The sequence below is a fragment of the Lampetra fluviatilis genome, chromosome 34 (assembly GCF_964198595.1).
Source record: "Lampetra fluviatilis chromosome 34, kcLamFluv1.1, whole genome shotgun sequence".
Lineage (NCBI taxonomy): Eukaryota > Metazoa > Chordata > Hyperoartia > Petromyzontiformes > Petromyzontidae > Lampetra > Lampetra fluviatilis.
Genome location: NC_136308.1, coordinates 274,096 through 290,981, shown reverse-complemented (window position 1 = coordinate 290,981; position 16,886 = coordinate 274,096). Strand labels below are relative to the sequence as shown.

The window sequence follows — 16,886 nt, the reverse complement described above, 5'->3', positions numbered from 1 at the left end:
CGAGGTCATCGCCCTGCGACTGCCGCCCGCGGGGAGACCGCGGCGCAAAACTCGCGCGGGTTTACCCGCAGCAACATGGCCGCCGATCGGCGACCACTCGTAACGTGACGTAGCCGACAACGCATCGCAAACAACCGCGCGCTCGATTGGCCGTGACCCTGAGGAGTGGGAGGGGCGGAGCTGAGCGGCCTCGACCAATCACGGCCGAGGTTGCTGCCGGCTGATGAGGCCCAACAGCGGGGAACCCGGAGCTGCTGTCCTCGGGGGTCTCCTCCGCCGTGCACCGACCCCCCCCCACTGCGTTGTGAGTTCCTTGGTCTCTGAGCCTCTGCGTCTTGGGCCCTTGTGAGTCCCTCAGTTTCGAGTCTCCTGGCGTCTGCGTCCCTGAGCCTTGGACCCCCGGCGGCTCTTCGAGTCCCCGATGTCGCGGCCCGCGTGGTGGGGAGAGCGGCACCGCGCCGAGCTGGACGCGATCTTCTTCCCGCGGGGGGCTCTGAGCGGCCTCCCCGAGCCCGGCTCCGCGCGCCACTCGGACTTTTGGCTCTTCCTGGGCCGCTTCCAGGCGCGGCAAGGGAAGCAGCAGGGCTCCCAGCCCGGGCAGGGCTCCCAGCCCGGGCCCTGCCCCCAGCCCGGGCAGCCCGGGCCCGGCCCAGCGGCCACGGGTGGCGCGATGGGCCTCCCCGCCGTCTACGACCGACAAGACCGCATCAACGTGGCGCTCGCCGTGCCCGGACTCGCGGAGCGGCTGGCGAGGCCAGCTCGTCGGGGAGGCGGGGACCGGGGTGGGGAGGAGCGCGGTGGCAGGGGCGAGAGGGGAGACCGGGGTGGGAATGAAGAGCGGAGACACCGGGGCGAGCGGGGAGATGGAAGCAGCAGGGGCGAGAGGAGCGAGAGTAGAGAGGCGAGGGGCGAGCGGGGAGAGCGGTGCCGGTCCGGACGCTGGGACCAGCGGCCTGCAGGCGAGGGGGGCCGGGAGGAGGAGAAGCAGCAGGAGGATGACGGCCTGACTCCGGCTCGCCTGCGCGAGTTCCAGGCCGTGCTGCTCCACTACGTGGACTTCTGCCAGAAGCAGCGGATGAGCCGCCTGTCCAAGCTGCGGCGGGACCAGAGGAACCTGCCCATCCACGAGTACAGGGAGCAGCTGGTGGAGCTGGTGCGCGCCCACCAGGTGGTGGTGGTGGCGGGGGACACGGGCTGCGGCAAGTCCACGCAGGTGCCCCAGTACCTGCTCTCGGCAGGGATGAGCCGCGTGGCGTGCACGCAGCCGCGCCGCATCGCCTGCGTGTCCCTCGCCAAGCGCGTCTCCTACGAGAGCCTGGGCGAGCACGGCTCCCAGATCGGGTACCAGATCCGCTTCGAGACGTCCAAGACGGCCGCCACCAAGGTGCTGTTCCTCACCGAGGGCCTCCTGCTGCGCCAGATGCAGACGGAGGGCTTCATGTCGCGCTACGACGTCCTCATCCTGGACGAGGTGCACGAGCGCCACCTGCACTGCGACCTCCTGCTCGGCGTGCTGCGGGAGCTGCTGCCCCTGCGAGAAGACCTCCGCCTCGTGCTCATGTCGGCCACCATCAACATCCAGCTGTTCTCGCGCTACCTGGGCGGCGCGCCCGTGCTGCAGGTGCCGGGCAGGCTCTACCCCATCCAGGTCGTCTACCGGCCCGTCCCCGAGGAGGAGAAGACGGGCAAGTCGGAGAGGATCGACCCGCGGCCCTACCTGCGCATCATGCAGAGCATCGACCACAAGTACCCGGCCGACGAGCGCGGCGACCTGCTCGTCTTCCTCAGCGGCATGGCCGACATCGCCCGCGTGGCCGAGGCGGCGCAGAGCTACGCGGTGGAGACGAAGCGCTGGGTCGTGCTGCAGCTGCACTCCACGCTGTCCGCGGAGCAGCAGGACAAGGTGGTGATGAGGGCCACGGCACGACGGGGTGTGGGAGGGGGAGAAAGTCGGGCAGAGTTTGCACTCCCCGATTATTAACGAAGGGGTGAAGGAAGGCAAATTGTTGGTCACCGTGGCTCACACAACGACTGCTAAATGTTGGTCTTTGTTGCCAAATTCATTCTTGGCTCTTGTCACCACCGCTACCATCGTCATCACCGATATCAGTAGCAGGATTGTCACTGGTTGGCACCTGAATTTAATGCACACTTCAGAAAATGAGATAAATTAGAACGTTGCATTGGAATCCTTTTGAGGATCATAATACTGTAATGTAACTTATTTAGCACTTCCTCAAGAGGTCGCAAAGTTTTTTCAGGAATGTCCTGCATTGAGGTATCTGGCCATTTAAATAATTAACGAGTGATTTGAATACACGGAGAGAACTCGTGTTCATCACTAGAAAGGTCCACACATGGGTTCACAACCCCACTTGCTATAATGCCATCCCTGGGATACTACACAGCCCAGTGGGTTGCAGAATAAAACATCTTGATGTGATCCACCAGCCCTTAACTCAGAAGTGGTGTGTCACAGGTGTGGACTGACACGTGCAGATTGTCAACGTCTTGTAATGCGCTGATACACTTGCAACTCGACAACCGAATGGGAAACAAATAGCCAACTGAGCGACATGGCCTCGATAGCTTTTTTGCGTCTGTAGTTAGCGGAGCGACGTCCTCTCCCCCTCCTGCGTTGCGTCTCCTGCGCAGGTGTTCGACCTGGCCCCGGAGGGCGTGAGGAAGTGCATCGTGTCCACCAACATCGCCGAGACGTCCGTCACCATCGACGGCGTGCGCTTCATCGTGGACTCGGGTACGCGGCCGCAGCGCCCCGGCCTAGAGACGGGGCCTCGCCTCCAGCCGTGCGGTGTGCGCGAGTTTCTGGATGTGTTCGTCCCCGTGCTTGTCAACAAGTTCACTGTTCTTGCCTCTATGCGCTGGGCTGTTGGAGTTTTCAGGAGCAAGGCGATGAGGAGGTGGCTACAGGTGCAGTAGACAAGCAGGTTGGTCTCAAGCTGCCAGCTTGAGTGGAGAGACATCCCCTTTTCATAGGTAGCGGTTTGTTAAGGGGGGCACTCTTTTATCTTTCGCAAAAAAACCCAACCCTCTTGAATATTTTGTTGAGTGTGTAAGGCTCTGCTCGGTAAAGTTAAACAAAGTAAAATCGCATAAATTCACAAACTGAAAGTGGACCTCAAGCTGGCTGCTGCTATCACCAGAGATTGGGTTCACAAATGTACAAGACTTCTCATAGACACAGCGCGCTGTGGTTGCAGGCAAGGGAACACACCAATGCATGGCCTGTGCAAGGCAGGGGGGCCCTCAGGCCTTTAGCAGGCTCTCTACATCACAGTGTGAATGATGAACGTGTTAGTCATGTGTGATGGCTCTTGTCTGTGATCCAGAAATTTGGAGGTGAGGGTTGATGGATTGTATAAATTTAACTCCCAAACCCGCTGGGCTACAAGGTGGCGAGGAGATGGCAGTACAGTACAGTACAGCAAATGGGAAGAGGTATGTGGATGACACTTTCGTCATCTGGCCACATGGCCTCCCAGCATTGAACCACTTCTTGGACCACATCAATTCTAGACACCCATCCATCAGATTCACCATGGAAGTGGAGAAAGACGGTAAACTACCATTCTTGGATATTCTGTTTGAGAGGAGACCTGACGGATCCTTGGGACATTCTGTCTACAGGAAAGCCACCCACACAGATTCCTACTTGAAACCGGATTCCCACCACCACCCATCTCAAAAGAATTATCTCATCAAAACGCTATACCACAGAGCCCATGGCATTTCTGACCAACACCACCTGACCAGTGAATTAAGACATGTACATCGGGCCCTCAGGATGAACGGATACTCTGACCGTACTATCCGCCAAGCTGTCTCTCCCACCACACAGAAACAGCCACATGAAACTCCGACCAAAACTATCACGTTACCATACATAGCAGGCGTGACCAAAAAGATCTCCAAAATTCTAAACAAACATAAGATCCAAGTCCGATTCAGTACAGTGCATGAATTCCGTGATCTGATTCCATCTGTGAAGCATGTCGTTCCTGACTTACAGTATCCTGGAGTCTACAAATTGAGTTGCATTTGTGGTGATTGCTACATTGGAGAAACGAAACGTCATGTTTCTGATCGTGTCCGCGAGCACAAGTCAGATCTGAAACACGGCAGAACTGATTCTTCGGCCGTTGCCGATCATTGCTACAACTCGGTGGGCTCTCATGAAATTGTCTTTTCCGAGACCAAGGTTCTCTGCAAACCTCCTGGCTACCATCAAAGGTTTGTACACGAAGCCATACAAATATACAAACACAGACAATTTCAACCGTGATGATGGGTACAAACTTAGTAATCATTGGAAAGATGTTATCAACCACGCAAAAAAGACTTAATTACACTTTTTTTGGACCATCTTATCTGACAGGCACTATTTTATTTTACTTTACCGAGTGTTAACATCCCCAGTGTTTAACAGTACTCTCTTCATTGTTCAGCCAGCATTGGTATAAACATGGGCATTTTCGTTCTTTTCTATCATGTGTATCAGGCCTCCCCTCTCTGTCCAATGCGTTGGCGTGTGCAGCAACCGCGTCCAAGCCGTCGTCCATCCTTTTGGCCCCGCCCCCCTCCCCCTCCCGATGCGTTGTACGTGGCACTCATTCTGATGAGCTCCCCCCCCCCCCTCTCCTCCCCTCTCAACTTGCTTTTAAGGGATTACATCTTGAATCATTGCCTCACTTGATGTAGCTAATCTGGCTGTGACGGTCCCACCTGATGACGGAGACTTGTGTTGCCTCCGAAACGTCGTGATTTTTATTTTATTTTATTTTTATTAATTTTGATGTTTTACCTACGTGACTTTACCGAAAAAACCTAAAAATATGGGTTATGAAACCATCAGTGCCCTTTTTTTGAGTGTCATCACCTCGAACATGTGGATATTCTCTGGGTACTGTTGTTTTCTCTTCATGCAAAAACACTCCGTAAAGGATTTGGTCAAATATGTCTATGCAGGACTTTAGTGGAATAACCTCCATACTCCGCGGGCCTTTCCCGGGTAGATGAGTGCCGCGCCACCATTCGGGCAGTAGCCTGACGTCATGGATGTCCTCTTCTGCCGCTCAGGCAAGGTCAAGGAGATGAGCTACGACCCCAAGGCTAAGATGCAGCGGCTGCAGGAGTTCTGGATCAGCCGCGCGAGCGCGGAGCAACGCAAGGGGCGCGCGGGGCGCACGGGGCCAGGGGTTTGCTTCCGCCTGTACGCAGAGTCGGAGTACGACGCCCTGGAGCCGTATGCCGTGCCCGAGGTCCAGCGCGTGCCACTTGACTCGGTGGTGCTGCAGGTGACCACGCGCCTCCCACACGCGTAATCGTGGCCACCTCCCCGCCCGCAGTCACTCGTAGCCCTGTGTGTGTGTGTGTCCTGTGTGTGTGTGTGCCCTGTGTGTGTGTGCGCGCGCCCTGTGTGTGTGTGTCCTGTGTGTGTGTGTGCCCTGTGTGTGTGTGTCCTGTGTGTGTGTGCCCTGTGTGTGTGTGTGCCCTGTGTGTGTGTATGTGTCCTGTGTGTGTGTGCGCGCCCTGTGTGTTGTAATCTGTATGTCCATAAAGTTGTTGGAATTGCTTACGAGATTTCCGTTGCACATAGAGCTAGTTTATTTTATTATTTATTCATCATGTTTATACAATTTCCCTGATTTTCTATGCAGCGCTTGTAAACACTCCCTTCCCATATATTACGCTAAAAAAATATGGCCGGTGGAGGCCTCACGTGACGTTCCTTCTTCGCTTCTGCTGCCGTAGATGAAGAGCATGGGGCTGGGAGACCCGCGCTTGTTTGGGTTCCTGGAACCACCCCCGGCTTCCAGCCTGGAGACGTCCATGCAGTTCCTGCAGGAGCAGGGAGCATTGGACGAGCAGGAGGAGCTCACGCCCATCGGGCGCGTCCTGGCCACGCTCCCACTGGATGTGCTCACGGGTACGGGGAGGAAGCGAGCCGTGACTCGCCGCGTCGCGGCAGCGACACGCGTGGTCAAGAGGAGCGTGGACGGAGTATCCACCGCAGTCTTATTCTTCCTGCCGTGTTCCCCACTCCCCTCGGTCCTGACCCATTCCTGCTCCTCTTGCTCCGCTCGTTCTGTCCTGGGCCATAATCTCCATGCCCACTCTACAGTCCTTCACATCCTGGCTCACCGCTTGGAGCCACCTCTATATTAGCCTGCCCCTCAGTGTCCGCCCCTGGCGCTTCCATATTCATCATCTGATGTAGCTACGAGCCACTTGAGTCAGCTCTTAGCTTGTCTACTATGAGTACCATTCTTCCTTTTTCCTCCTCTCTTTATATCCTTATATCTTTGAAATCCATCTTGCTACCCTCATTTCTGTGGTGCACAACATGTGCTCCAACTTGGCTTTTACACTCTGAACATTCAGACCCGTGCATCAGTACTGGTCTAATTACTGTCTTGTAAATCACGTCGGGAACTTGGTATTTGTCGCTGCATGCCTGCTGCTGCCGCTCCTTTGCATCGTACTAGTCCGAAGAGGGCCGTGAATGAGATGCCGTCTCTACCGCCGTGGTGGCGGCATCTCGCCGTGACGGTGTCAGGGTTTTGTGATCTCTGTCGGCTGCGTCATAACAGAGCCGTGCCTCCGCTGTTGCTGCTGCAGGGAAGATGCTGCTTGTGGGCTGCGTGCTGGGTGCGGTGGAGCCGGTGCTCACCATCGCGGCCGCCATGAGCGTGCAGTCGCCCTTCAACCGCAGCGCCCACACGAACCCCGACTGCTCCCGCGCACGCCGCTCGCTCGAGAGCGACCACGGCGACCCGCTCACCCTGCTCAATGTGTTCAACGAGTGGGTGCAGGTACCGTGCTCATGCTCGTGCGCTAACACTCTCGCACAGTGCATTGTTACGCACGTGTTTCATTATCAATAGTTTAGTACTTCGGGAAGATTGATTTGCCTAGACCTTGTTAGACACCACAGGGCTCCCCCCCACTTTCCATTCAACATCTTGGGGGAGTACAGCGTACACTTCCTGTGTGTGGATTCTGGAAGCTGCCAAGTATATGGGGCTACCCTGGTTACGAGGGGCAGTGATGCAATGGACTTGACAGGAGGGCACGGTCAAGTCCCAACTACACTTATGAGTACAGAAAGGGAATAGGAGGCACGTACCAGTTCAACTAACTAAATTTAAAAAAGGATGAATAAACACTCTTTGGTTCTTTCGGTAAAGTCCTGTCGATAGAAAATAGATCACGACGTTTTGATCGCAACACAAGCGTGAAGATGGAGTATGGATTCCTGCAGTCACGAAAGCTTAAAATCAAGATAGGATTAATTTTTATAAGATGCAGTCTATTCTGTGGGAAAAATATCCCAAGCCATCCTGCACAGCTGACTTGTTACACATTTTACTTGACTCCGTTGGCCTGTGCATCCACCAGGCTGTAGTTTACAGCAACGATGGTGTTGGGAAGGTGGTGCGGAGCGCGCAAGCTTCCTCCCGGCTCAGCGTTCGGTGTTGGCGTCTCCCATCGAGGCCTGGTTTATCTGCCGACAGGTGAAGTCGGGCGGTCAGGTGCCATCACGCAAGTGGTGCAAGAGGCACGGGCTGGAGGAACAGCGCCTCTACGAGATCGCCAACCTGCAGCGCCAGTTCAAGGTGGCCCCCCCGCAAGTGTGTGTCACAGTCGGGACGATCGTCCGTGGTGCCTCTGTGTGTTTGTGCTTTCGTGACAATGTTTTATGTGTGCTCTGGAGCTGGCCATGTGGTGTAGGAGTCGGTGCTTGTGCTGTGCGAGTCACTGCTGTTGGTGTGCCGCAGGAGCTGCTGTTGGTGTGCTGCAGGAGCTGCTGTTGGTGAATGAGTCGCTGCTGTTGGTGAATGAGTCGCTGCTGTTGGTGTGCCGCAGGAGCTGCTGGTGCAGTTCGGGCTGCTGGGTGGCGGGGAGGAGCCTGTGCGGGACAGCGTGCAGCGGGTGCGGCAGCACGGGGAGCGGCGCCGCCTGCACCAGCTGCGGCGTGAGCACGAGCAGCGCGGCCCCCAGAAGCGCAAGCTGCTGCGTCTGCAGGACGGGGGCCTCGAAGAGGATGACGGCGGCGATGACGGGGAAGAAGACGGCGCCAGCGGCTCCAGCAAAACCATCGACATCCAGGTCCCTCCTCCTGTCTCTCCTCCCTCCTCCGCCGTCGCGGTGCGCTAGCGTTCAAAGATGACACGGCCACCGAGCCTCAAGAAGACTCCTCCGGAGAGATGGATGATGGGATTTTAGGCCAGTTATCTTTTTAATTACGTCACAAAATGGGAGGAAACTGGAATACAAACTCTGACACACATTAAGTTGTATTGCATATCCTCAGTGCCACGTCGCTGTGCAAGAAAATTATGGGAATTATACAGACGAAGAGGATGATGTCTGCATGACAATCGACGTCATGAAACCGAGCCCTCGCTTCTTTCCAATCAACCCCCCCCTCCTCCTCCCAAGCCCTCGCGCTGCGCAGATCCCCGTTGCATTGTCGTGGAATTTCGGTTGCACAATCCACCAACCCCCCCTCCCCCCCCCCCACTGAGGGTACCGGATCGCAGGGGGCCTTTGGCGAGCGCGGTCGTGAGTCAGCTTTAATAGGCGCTCGCTAACAGCACTTTCCGCAACGGTCTGTGGAAGGCTACACGGGGGATCTTTGTCTTGGCCTGCGCAGGACGTCAAGTTCAAGCTGCGCCACGACGTGGGCCGCCTGCACGCCTCCTCGCAGAGCTCGCGGGGGCTGTCGCGGCGCCAGCTGAGCGTGCTGAAGATGGTGCTGTGCAGTGGCCTCTACCCCCAGCTGGCGATCCCCGATGAGTGCAACGCTGCCAGGAAGGACTCGGATCAGGCAGCTCCCCCACCGTCAACGACGGCCACGTTCACACCTCGCACACTCAGACCGCTCTCCACGAAGTCGCGTGCAACATTTCAAACGAATTTGTCTCAAGTCACTCCCCGCGTGGCATTCAGAACCTCACACTTGCAAATGAGACTCTCCCTGTCTTGCCTGAACAAACGTCACAATCTCTACCCACGTGCAAAACCTCGCGCCCGTGTCGCGCTTGCACGCAGCCTCACGTGAGTTTCCCCGCAGGTGTTCCACACGCGGAGCAAGCCGTTCGTCGTGCTGCACCCCACCGCGGTGTTCGCCAACAGCCCCGAGCTGCTGGCCCCACCCGAGGAGCGCGAGGACACGCGTCCCGGTAGGTGAAGCGATAACCGCCCTGCCTGACTGGGTATATAGAATAGGCACAACAGGCGTATCTCCTGCGTTGTAGCGCTGTAAGAGTTCTCGCCAGAACAAAAATAGAGGTTTGCGCACAATGCCTGTGCTGGCATCTCTGCACTGACTTCCAGTGAATTGTGGAATCGATTTTTTTATTCTATTACTGACATTTAAAGCACTAAATGACATCAGATTGCTCGTCAGATTTATTGACTCGCTATCGGCCTCCGCGTGCACCGAGGTTAGCTGGTGACCCCGACGCTCTCGAGGGTCGCGCTCGGGTGGAGAGGAGGTGGCTCCCCTGGGGTCGCACTCTGCGACTCTGGAACTCTGCCCCATCGCGTCAGAGGTTTTGCCTACAGTGGCTTTTTTAGATCAAAGATCAAGGTCTATTTCTGTAATTTAGCCTCGTGATTTTATGCTGGCATGCTATGGTTATTTTAATATTTTTTTATTCTATGGATATTTCTTATTTTATGAGTTGTAAATATACGAGATTTGTCTGTTAATGTTTTATCTTCACTTGTGTAAAGTTTGTTGCCTTAAACCTTGTGGAATGAAAGGATCTCTGAAAATAACGGTTATTCTCAGAAAACCAATAAAAATGTCATAAAATATACATTTTCAAGATTCCCCAAAAGCCTGAGGCAGGCGATAAATAATTATGAGCCTCCGAGGAGCCTGCTACGTCGCATTTACGGGTTCCTTGTTGCGGCTTGCCAAGTGTCGCAAGCTTCTCCTCTGCCCGTGTTGACCGCGCGCGCAGTGACGGCGGCGCCACGGAAGTCCGGGCAGAGCCACCGGCACCAGCTGCTGGCGTACGCCTCGCTGTTAGAGACGACCAAACCCTACCTGGTGAACAGCATGCGCGTGCCGGCGCTACAGGTGCGTGCCCGGGCCCGGCCCGTCCCCCGTTGTCCACGCAGCGCACACGCCCACGGAGCATGCCGTCCAAGCTTGGTATATTCGTCAGCAACGCCACGTTAAAAGGAACGAGTACACGATAGGTGACGTTTCGCAGGACGGCAGGGGACGAACACCAACGGTACACGCAGAACACGCCACGAGCACGCGCACACCGCTCCGTACAAGCCGCACGCACGGACACGCCACGCGCCGCTGGCCCCACGCGCCGTCTGCACCGTTTGCCGTGCCGCAGGCCCTTCTGCTTTTCGCGCGCTCGCTGGACACGAGCGCTGACTGCCGGCGCGTGGTGGCCGACGGCTGGCTGGAGCTGTCGCTGGGGGACGCCGAGCAGGCGCAGCAGGCGCTGTGGGCCGCGGTGCAGCAGCGCGAGTCCTGGGAGCGGCTGCTGCGCTCGCACCTGCTGAGCGGGGGAGCCGCGGCGACGCTCGGGGTGCAGCTGGGCCCCAGGCTCGAGCCTCAGGCCCAGGCTCGGCTCAAGGAGACGCTCACTGAGCAGCTGGCAGAGTTCCTCGAATCCAAGGCACGAACGCGCAGACAAACACGCACGCAAACTCGCAAATGAGACAGAGATCTGCCATGTCGCCTTTTAGAGACTGTTGGCAAGCACCTATCAAGGCTGGCAAAAGCACACGAGGGGATGGAAAACACCCCACCTGGCCAACTTTGTCTCCCCAGTGCTGATGTTTATAAACCGCACCAGGCACTCATTTAAGGCTGAGTTGACCTCGGGGAGGCCCAGGACCGGTTCGGATATTCGTCACTGGTATTGGCCGTAAGCGGTATTGGCCGTAAGCGGAAATTGAACTCGGGCCATAGCGCAGTGTGCTCACCACTATGCTACCGCGTCTCACATTACAAACGTGAACTCACACACAAGCATTCAATCACATACGTACTCGCAAACGCGTGTGTGCGTGCGTCGGGACAGGTGGAATACACCATGCGCCGGCTGGGTGGGCTGGAGATGAAGACGCTGTACGTGGGGCCAAGCGAGGCCGTGAGCGCAGAGCCCGATGGGCCGGGCCTCTTCCCCATGGCCGAGAGTCGGCCCCACCCCACCAAGGGCGGCGTGGCCGTCAACTCCTACCTCACCTACGGCTGCCTCCTGGTGAGGCCTCCGCACTCGCCCTGCGCTTCCGAACCATGGTGGTGCTGTCATACTTTATGCCCGACAAAATTTCCAATAGGCCCATATATGGAAGAAAGTAGGTGTGGTGTTGCCCATATATAGTCTTGTGAAACCTGAATGAAGGTGTCTATTGTATCTGTAATATCTCAATAATGGCTGGAGACGAGTTGACGGGGCAGCACTTATTTATTAACAATGGTTGCACAGTAACAGGCACAACCGAGATAACGCCTATGCTACGCGTGCCTAGCTCGGCCACGCACTCAGTCTCTCCCGTAGGGTACGCGTGCCTAACTCTGCCTTGCACTCAGGCTCTCCGGCTACGCTCTCCCCACGGGGAGCTATCAGACCCGCCTTGCCAGGCCACGGGTCTCGACCACTGAGTTACACAGCCCGGCCCTTACAAGGACGTCGGGCCGTGAATCCCAAGGCCTCGCCTCTGAGCCTCACAGAGCCCCGGCCCTTACAAGGGCAGCGGGGGTAGGGGTCTCAGGGCCTATCTCTTCCTCCGTCTTCTGTCTTCGCCGGTTACCAACTCCCCGAGTGCCCCCGCGCATCGCCTTACATAGCCCTCCGCTCCAGGGGGCGGGGCCTATGCGGACCGCGATGTGAGCACCCGCCTGCGGACCGTGATGTAGCCACCCACCACGCGCTGTCTCACGATCCTCCCCCCGCCAGCACGTATCACCACTACATATCCATTCTGCTCAGTCGATCTGACGGCCACGTTAAAACGTCAGTTTTTATATTCCCCTACATTCTGCGATTGAGAGTGCATACAAACCAATGGCGTACATGTCCGATTGAGTTATTTTTGAGAATTCATCACGATCTATTCGAGGGTTTTTAACTGCGTCAATTTATTGGCAAGCAATCCATGGATCGGGTAATCCCATTGGTTAATGTACTGCCCCCTAATTTGATTGGCCAATTGCTGTGTGATAGGCAACTCGCTCGCAGGTAGTTGCTCAGAAATCCTGGTCGGTGGTCGACTGAGCTGGTGGTCGTCGGGGCGGTAGCTGGTGGTTGTCGGGGCGGTAGCTGGTGGTTGTCAGGGCGATGGTGGTGGTTGTCAGGGCAGTGGTGGGGGTTGTCAGGGCGGTGGTGGTTGTCAGGGTGATGGTGGTGGTTGTCAGGGTGATGGTGGTGGTTGTCAGGGCAGTGGTGGGGGTTATCAGGGCGGTGGTGGGGAGCAGTAGTGCAGCGGTTAGCGCACTGCACTGCACCCAGCGACCAGAGTTCGATTCTTGCTCACGGCCAACACCAGTGATGATTGTCCGAACCAGTCCTGGGCCTCCCCTAGGTTGACTCGGCCTCATAGGAGGTGCGCTACAAACATTGTCACTGGGGAGACAAAGGTGGCCGGCAGTGGTGCTGGCCACCGACCCCCTGGGGTGCCGTGCCGGCCTTCATAGGTGCTCACCACTAACAGCACTTGCCCCACCAATCCGTTTAGTCTATACGCGGGATCTTTGGCGACGCACGTGGCCTGTAACCCAGCACTGCGGAGGTAGCGAGGGCTGGTGGATCACTCCCTGCCTGTGGGTGTCGAGGAGCCATACGATGGCTTGCCAGGTGGTGGTACAGCAAGTGGATTAATCTCCATCCTTTCCACCTGTACGGGATAGTGCTGTCCCTCCCACATGTACACTCATTACTCGGCTGAAAACATCTTTAAATGCACGATACAAGCGACGTTGTGTTTTGCAGACTGTGCAGTGTTGTCAGATGCACTTTGCATGAGCTACGCTGCTTGCGAAAGTCTATTCTGATTGTTAGGGTAATTTTGTGGTAACTGAAAGTCCTATGGATAGACTCTGGTCTGCCACAAGAATGTGGAATTTCCAGCATTGGCTTAGGGCTGCGAATAGAATTCGAGCACCGGGAGCACTCTGAATGAGATACCAGTCCAAGTTGAATAACGTTCATTACCCAGTTAAATACCACCAGTCTCGGGTCTCCAATGCATGTTTCATTCCATGTGTATTACAGTGGAACCTCGGTATACGACCGCTTTGGTATACGTCGTGTTTTTCGAGAGAAAAATGTCTTGGGATACGACGTCTTGCTTGGGATACGACGCGCTTGCTAGAACTTGTATGGGTCGTGATGAGTCACCCCGTACAGTACCCGCGTATACCCCGTTCACGACGAAACAAAGCGAGAGGGGCGGGGGACGTGGGGGGCTGCCCCCATGGAGGGTGGAGCCCCGGGTCGAGGCGCGTGTGGGGTTGAGGCACGCCACGTGACCAGCGCAGCTGGCAGCAGCGCGGTCACGTGGCTTCTGTATGCATTTGAGTTAGTGTCTAAATTATTTTATACAACCCCATTAATGTATAATATGCCATATAAAATATAATTTATTTTCCTCTGGAACGGATTATTTCCTTTCCCGTTATTTTTTATGGGAAAAATTCGTTTGGTATACGTCATTTTCGGTATAAGTCCTACCACCTTCTGGAACTAATTAACGACGTATACAGAGGTTCCACCGTAGTGTATTTCACTCTGAATGAACTGTATGATAACTTTCATTTGGCATGATCCCAATTCCAATTCCTAAAACCCCACACGTCATCACCGCGCTTGGCATGTGCACCGCTTGGCATGTGCGCCGCTTGGCATGTGCACGGCGTGTAGTTGGGTGCCGCCACCTGGACAGCTTGGCGCAGCTTCTCAACTAAACCTGCTGCCAGGCTTCACAACGAGCATCGTCCCCTCCACCGTGTGGGTTTTCTCAAAGAATTTCTGTTGTCCTCCCACACATGAAAATATTGAGTTCATAATTCACCAAATGTCAAGCGGGATGCTCCTGAAAAAAAGTCACTCCTTGAAACGTGAACCCACCTGGCCTTCTGTGTGGGGCACATTCCCGCATGAGTTTACACAGGAATTTTCCACATTGGCGACGAGGTGATGGTGTTGCCACTTTGTTTATGATGCTCTGCACGACAGTGTTGTGCCTGTGCACGGTGGCGTGACGGTGGCGTGACAGTGGCGTGACGTGTGGCCGCAGGAGGGCTCGGACAGCATGTACGGCGAGTGTCTGCGAGTCTTCTGGACGTGTCCGCGCTGCGAGCTGCACATGCCGCTGACGCCGCTCGAGAGGCTGCAACACAGCGACGCGTGCAGCCGGGCGGCTGAGGAGCAGCAGCAGCAGCAGCAGGGTGCGTGCGCAGCCGGTGCCTACTGCTGCGAGTGTTCACGTCAGTCGACTGCAGGGCCATCCTCGGTGATCTTGCTGGCCGAGGCAGGGAATGCAGACTCCTAATGTTTGTGTTGTGGACTTCTGAGCAGTACGGTCCCAAATAAGTACCTGGGGCGGTGTGTAAACATCGCCACTGGGGAGACAAAGGCGGCCAGGCGTAATGCCCACCCCCTCGTGTGCTGTGCCGGCCTTAATAGGTGCTCGCTAACAGCACTTTCCCCAATAGTATTAAGCCTCTACGGGGGTTCTCGAAGTTCTTAATGTTTCATGAGTGCTGCTGTCAAGGTCCACATTTCATCCATTGCAATTTATTAATTTGGAAAAACAAAGCAACATCGCCCCCTACTGGCAGACATGCAATCTGCAGGCCGGTGCTGGGACAGCTACCGCTGTCGGTCCCCTTGGCTGGACTACAGCAAGGCAATGGAATGGTAGATATGTAACGACAGGCATTTTGAGTTACTTAAGTATTTAAGAAAGTGCCCCGATCGTTATGCTTAACTACAGCGGTCATCGATTTAATGCATATTTTAGATGGCTTGAATATTCAAAACAGATATACGGTTCATCCCTCACATTGGGAGACTTTCAGATTCATGTTTGCCTCTGGCATTTTCTTAATCAACTTGACTCGTTTGACTTCACAGAGCCTCATCAGCAAGGTGCGACCTTGGAAACTAACGCCACTGGGCGTCCCGACTTTAAGGGTGGGAATTGCCACCCACTAATGATTCGGGTTTGCAATGACGCGTACATAACGCACTCGCCTGGCCAGTCTGCTGGAGCCGTGAGCCGAGGGTTGAAAATCCATATTTTATGGGCTGCGGTACTGCCGGACTAATCGTTTGCCCCCCCCCCCTTCATCTTGATGTCTGCACCCACGCGCGTTTCCTCTGCAGCCACGTCCCAGGGCCCCGGGTGCACGGGGACAATGCCCGCACGCCTGCAGCAGCTCTACCACTGCGACGAGTGTGGGCAGGACCTGCAGCTCGCCCCCACGGAGATCCTCAAGCACAAGAGGAGCCACAAGGATGGCAGCGGACACGCCACCGAGAGCTCCCATCCGGTCAAATGTGCGGAGGCGGCTCGTGATTCCACGCCAGGATAGGGAAACTGCAACATCCAGAACAGAATGTGGCCAAAACTTGACTGTCACCAGAGTCGAAAAGAGGAACGCTGTTGTCAGCCTAGTTTTTATTTATAATGAAAAGTCTTTTAATACAAATTCAGCTGTGTATATAGATGTGAACCTCGCATGTGAAAGACTGATAAAATAAACATCTGTGATAAGAAGCCGTGCATCTCATAGTCGTCGCGTTAACCTCGTGGTGTCACCACTGTATGCACGCTGAACTTGTGTCGCACGGTATGCAGCCAACCGCGCTAATCGGAGGTGAGGGTATCAGGCTCTCGGCTAGGAGTTCATGCCTTACCTAATTGTGGAACCATCAACCTCCACACAATCGCCATGTTATGCACTCTTACACCACGTGACAATTTAACTTGCTTGGCTATGTCAGGTGGTGGAGGGGTTTCACTACAAACATTTGGCCAGAAATCTATTCTGGATTGTGATATTGGCTGCGAAACACCACGTGTTGAGTTGATGAAGCCTGTTTTGTACGACTGCTGCCTTGTTCACTGGGCACAGAGCTGGTAACGCTAGATCATACGGACAGATGCTGGTTGTTTGCAAGCGCCTGGCTTCTTGCTCTGACGAAAAAATCAATAACGCAATCATAGCACACGCATCACAAGCTTTCCCGAGTTGCCACCTTTCTCCGTGCCTCCCTCCGCCTGAGGGCACCGCCGCTTCTCTCGGTGGCCCCCGAGCGTACCGTTGAACCCCCGTAGCCTGGCGACGCCGGAGATGGAATTTGCAATCGTTAACGCGCCCCTGGATATCGAATTCATCAGCTCCGGCTGCTTGCCGCTCGCGCGCTGCCTAATGATGACCGCGCGCTGCCTAACGATGACCACACGCTGCCAGGTCCGGATGCGTCCCGACGCCAGCCGATTTCGGCGGCGGCGGCTCCAAGGGGCGATGGTTCGTGTATCCCAACATCTTGTGGACCTCGAAGTCACCCCGCCATTTCCCTACGCTCCATAAACATCTCTTCAAAGTGGCAACGTGTAACATTACACACCAACGACTGCACACAATCGAGACTGTTTACGAGAGAGGATTTCATTGCACAGCCTTGGCCTCTTCAGGACTCCAGACACGTGGCTAAAAAACAACTGGTATTGGTGAAACATCACAATGCTGAAAAATTACCTGAAAATTACTCAAATAGGATCATACACAGCATCAACACCCCCTACTGAGGAAACCTGACAGGGCCCTCCTGAAAGAGTCATGAGACTTGGCGAGGCTTTCCTGGGTGACCATG

The 16,886-nt window shown here is 55.6% G+C and overlaps 1 protein-coding gene across 2 annotated transcripts; it reads left to right on the top strand.

Annotated features, from left to right (window-relative positions):
• The first annotated feature begins 19 nt into the window (after positions 1-19).
• DHX34 (DExH-box helicase 34) lies at positions 20-15,809 on the top strand. Of its 2 annotated transcripts, XM_078872257.1 has the most exons (15): positions 20-1,903; positions 2,656-2,697; positions 2,740-2,758; positions 5,098-5,315; positions 5,773-5,947; positions 6,640-6,833; positions 7,536-7,637; positions 7,888-8,130; positions 8,678-8,851; positions 9,098-9,206; positions 9,996-10,114; positions 10,389-10,676; positions 11,085-11,264; positions 14,302-14,452; positions 15,393-15,809. In XM_078872257.1, the coding sequence occupies exons 1-15, from the start codon at positions 422-424 to the stop codon at positions 15,599-15,601; spliced, it is 3,705 nt and encodes a 1,234-aa protein (XP_078728383.1). In that variant the 5' UTR covers positions 20-421; the 3' UTR covers positions 15,602-15,809. The 2 variants fall into 2 exon arrangements, with proteins under 2 accessions (XP_078728383.1, XP_078728381.1); XM_078872255.1 differs by having other exon boundaries at positions 2,656-2,758.
• Positions 15,810-16,886: the final 1,077 nt, after the last annotated feature.

Bases quoted from the DNA above. Each gene is read 5' to 3' on its own strand.
- DHX34 (XM_078872255.1), top strand. From the start codon at position 422: ATGTCGCGGCCCGCGTGGTGGGGAGAGCGGCACCGCGCCGAGCTGGAC. The intron at 6,834-7,535 runs GTACCGTGCTCA...ATCTGCCGACAG, and splicing joins TGTTCAACGAGTGGGTGCAG to GTGAAGTCGGGCGGTCAGGT. The intron at 7,638-7,887 runs GTGGCCCCCCCG...GGTGTGCCGCAG, and splicing joins ACCTGCAGCGCCAGTTCAAG to GAGCTGCTGGTGCAGTTCGG.